This window comes from Sinocyclocheilus rhinocerous, unplaced genomic scaffold (assembly GCF_001515625.1).
Source record: "Sinocyclocheilus rhinocerous isolate Xijiao unplaced genomic scaffold, SAMN03320098_v1.1 scaffold14, whole genome shotgun sequence".
Lineage (NCBI taxonomy): Eukaryota > Metazoa > Chordata > Actinopteri > Cypriniformes > Cyprinidae > Sinocyclocheilus > Sinocyclocheilus rhinocerous.
In genome coordinates this window covers 1845895-1849218 of record NW_015629561.1, presented here as the reverse complement: position 1 = coordinate 1849218, position 3324 = coordinate 1845895, and the positions used below count along the sequence as shown (strand labels likewise).

Genomic DNA, 3324 nt, shown 5'->3' with positions numbered 1-3324 from the left:
TTTCCCCTTCCTCCCTTTTGCAGGTTTTTCTAAAATAAAGAAAAATGAAAGAAAAGAAATAATAAGCTCAGCCTGACTTTTCTCTCTCTCTGTATATTCACATTTGCTTTTTTGATTTCCTGATATCTACTACTCATGTATTGAAGTGCAAGGGGTAGATGGAGATTGTAAAAGTGGGGTTCATTAAGCTTGTCTTCTGGTCCGCGAGGCACAGATGGAGAGGGATCTCTTTTGTACCAGAAAGCCTCTGTATATGGATTTTGTTAATTCCTTTTCATCACTATATTATGTAATCTAAAATTCTTATTGGATGAATCTCCGTACCACCTCTTACAATATGCCAGTGCAAATTAAACAGTTGAACTATAAAAAAAAGTTTGTGTACTAGTTTGTGTCTAGTTTTCGTCTCCATGTTCATGACTCTTCCAATGGGCAAGAGGGAACTGATAGTGTTTCACTACCTTTTCTCGTCTAACCGATGCATGGGATCCGCTGTCTTCTTGCAATCTAGTTCATAAACCACCTGTGCTCTTCTAGATGCTGTAGCATCAGTCTGTTTGCTGGATTGCGGATCAAACACTGGAAAATCAGGTCATGGCATGCTGTAAAGTTTTCAGAGGGAGAGTGCGGGTTAGTCTTACTCAACATCAATGTTGACATATGAAAAAGCTTTTGAAGAGTAAATGTTTTACCATATAAAATTTCATTATTAGATAATATAAATATCCCCAGTTAAATAATTATGTCTACAGTCACATTGGTAAACATTTGTTACTTGCTAGACTTCCTGTTATATCCTGTCTGACCTATGGGACCCTAGACCACAGAACCAGTCTTAAGTCGCTGGGTTATATTTGTAGCAATAGCCAAAAATACATTGTATGGGTCAAAATTATTGATTTGTCTTTTATGCCAAAAATCATTAGGACATTAAGTAAAGATCATGTTCCATGAAGATATTTGTAAATTTCCTACCGTAAATATATCAAAACTTAATTTTTGATTAGTAATATGCATTGCTAAGAACTTCATTTGGACAACTTTAAAGGCGATTTTCTCAATATTTAGATTTTTCTGCACCCTCAGATTCCAGATTTTCAAATAGTTGTATCTCGGCCAAATATTGTCATATCATAACAAACCATACATCAATGGATAAATCTCAATTTCAAAAAAGTGATCCTTATGACTGGTTTTATGGTCAAGGGTAACATATCTATTTTGTCTGTCAGTGGCTACGTTTACATGCACAATTTTTGGTTCAATCGGACTGAATTCATTCCGACTGATGAATCTGAACATGCACATGACATGTGCACACTACACAAATATATAGTTTTTCCACTGTTTACACATAATAACCACTCTCCTACACGGTTTCTTTATTTGTTTTTAACAGCAGAATTAATATTTATCCATTTATGGATAAATATACATATAAGCCGCTGTGCCGTGCTGCTAATATTTATCACGCAGTAAAAATGCCCCTCCCCGCACCCCCGCGCCCAAAACGGGTTGCCTGTGGATGAGTATCCAAAACAAGGACTGGTGGGAGGTTGTCCTGCTCCACTTCACTCTACTCCACTGAAAGGAGAGTTTTATAATGACAGGACACGCATTTATACAACACTTTATTCAAAACGAAGAGCTGTTTGTTCCGCACGTCATAACGCTATTTCTGCGTCTCTGCACATGCACAGTCCTTTCAGTTTCGGGGTTCAATCCGATCGAGTGTTTACATGCACTTTCAATCGTATTAGAAAAGGAATAAACCACCCCCTTCAATCCGATTGAATCCAAAACAAGGACTGGTGGGAGGTTGTCCTGCTCCACTTCACAGTTGCCGAGTGAAAGTAGAGTTTTATAATGACAGGACACGCATTTATACAACACTTTATTCAAAACGAAGAGCTGTTTGTTCCGCACGTCATAACGCTATTTCTGCGTCTCTGCACATGCACAGTCCTTTCAGTTTCGGGGTTCAATCCGATCGAGTGTTTACATGCACTCTCAATCGTATTAGAAAAGGAATAAACCACCCCCTTCAATCCGATTTAAATTTCATTCCGATTGAGCCATCAATCCAATTACAAACGGATTATTTGGTTGCATGTAAACATAGCCACTGAGACTGTAAAGAGGTGTCTGTTGCGTTTACCTGAGGATAAAGTCAGTTTCGCTTTAACATAGTCACGCAGTATTTCGTCTTGGCTTCCAAATGGCAAATACCCGTGCAAGATTTCAAACAGCACAACACCTATTGCCCAGACATATGCTGGGTCAGCGTGGAATTTGGTATGCCCTATGACCTCAGGTGGGGTGTAGAGTGGTGCTCCTGTAAGAGAAACATTTTTAGTGTTGAGCAATGCGGTTATCAAAAAGACAATACTGTGATCAATGACACTGCACTCTGCTATGGGAACACGAAACATACCTCGATATTCACTGCTGAGAACGCCCTCACTGCTGATTGGATAAGCACAACCAAAGTCAATTAGTTTGAGCTCCAAATTGTGGTCAGTCACCAGGATGTTCCCCGTGTGGATATCACCATGGAAGACTCCACGGTCAATGCAGTGTTTCACAGCTTGGACTAACTGACAGATTAACCAGCGTGCTTTTTCTTCATTCATGTCATCTGAATATGTGATGTACTGATGCAAGGTACAGCATGGTTGCGGGTACTCCATAATGAGCACGAAGCTCCTCTTATTCTCAATCCAGTGGTGTAATTTGATGATGTTGGGACATAATGGAGGTTCTCCCAACCTAAGCAACATCGCCACTTCTGCAATTACGGGTTTGGAATAACCAGCCTAGAGAAAAACAAACAGTTGGCTTTGAGTAACTCATTACTTAGAAGATCTGTAGAATGATGAACATCATTGTATTTAGATTTGCACTTACATATTTGTTGTCCATTTCCTTTGCTTTATGTTAGCTACAAGTATTTACAGCACAGCAATAGTCACTCAATCAACCAAAATTATTCTTAGATTTGTCAACTTACAATGTCAAGACAGCGGTCAGTTTCATGCTTGTGGATGTACTTCATGGCAACCTGTGAATGGCAAAAGCACAGTCAGTTTTTCCAAGCATACCAAAGTGCCAGACATGCACATCTACAATCTGTTTAAATCAAGACAGTGGACACACATTTCTACATATGGAGCAAAATGTTGGTTCAAGTCAATAAAAGTGCTTTACCTTAATTCTATCGCCAAATATGTGGGTTCCCTCATACACCTTGCCAAAACTTCCGCATCCTAGAAGCTCTCCCACCACAAAGAGAGACACTCTATATCCTGATAAACACACAGGAAA

The 3324-nt window shown here is 39.3% G+C and overlaps 1 protein-coding gene across 1 annotated transcript; it reads right to left on the bottom strand.

The window, feature by feature from the left end:
* Positions 1-507: 507 nt before the first annotated feature.
* Positions 508-3057, bottom strand: LOC107739295 (serine/threonine-protein kinase pim-3-like). Its single transcript, XM_016551375.1, has 4 exons — positions 3011-3057; positions 2435-2816; positions 2159-2335; positions 508-602 (listed from the first exon to the last, which is right to left on the bottom strand). Exons 1-4 carry the CDS (start codon positions 3053-3055, stop codon positions 508-510), a joined length of 699 nt encoding a protein of 232 aa, XP_016406861.1. The 5' UTR covers positions 3056-3057.
* Positions 3058-3324: the final 267 nt, after the last annotated feature.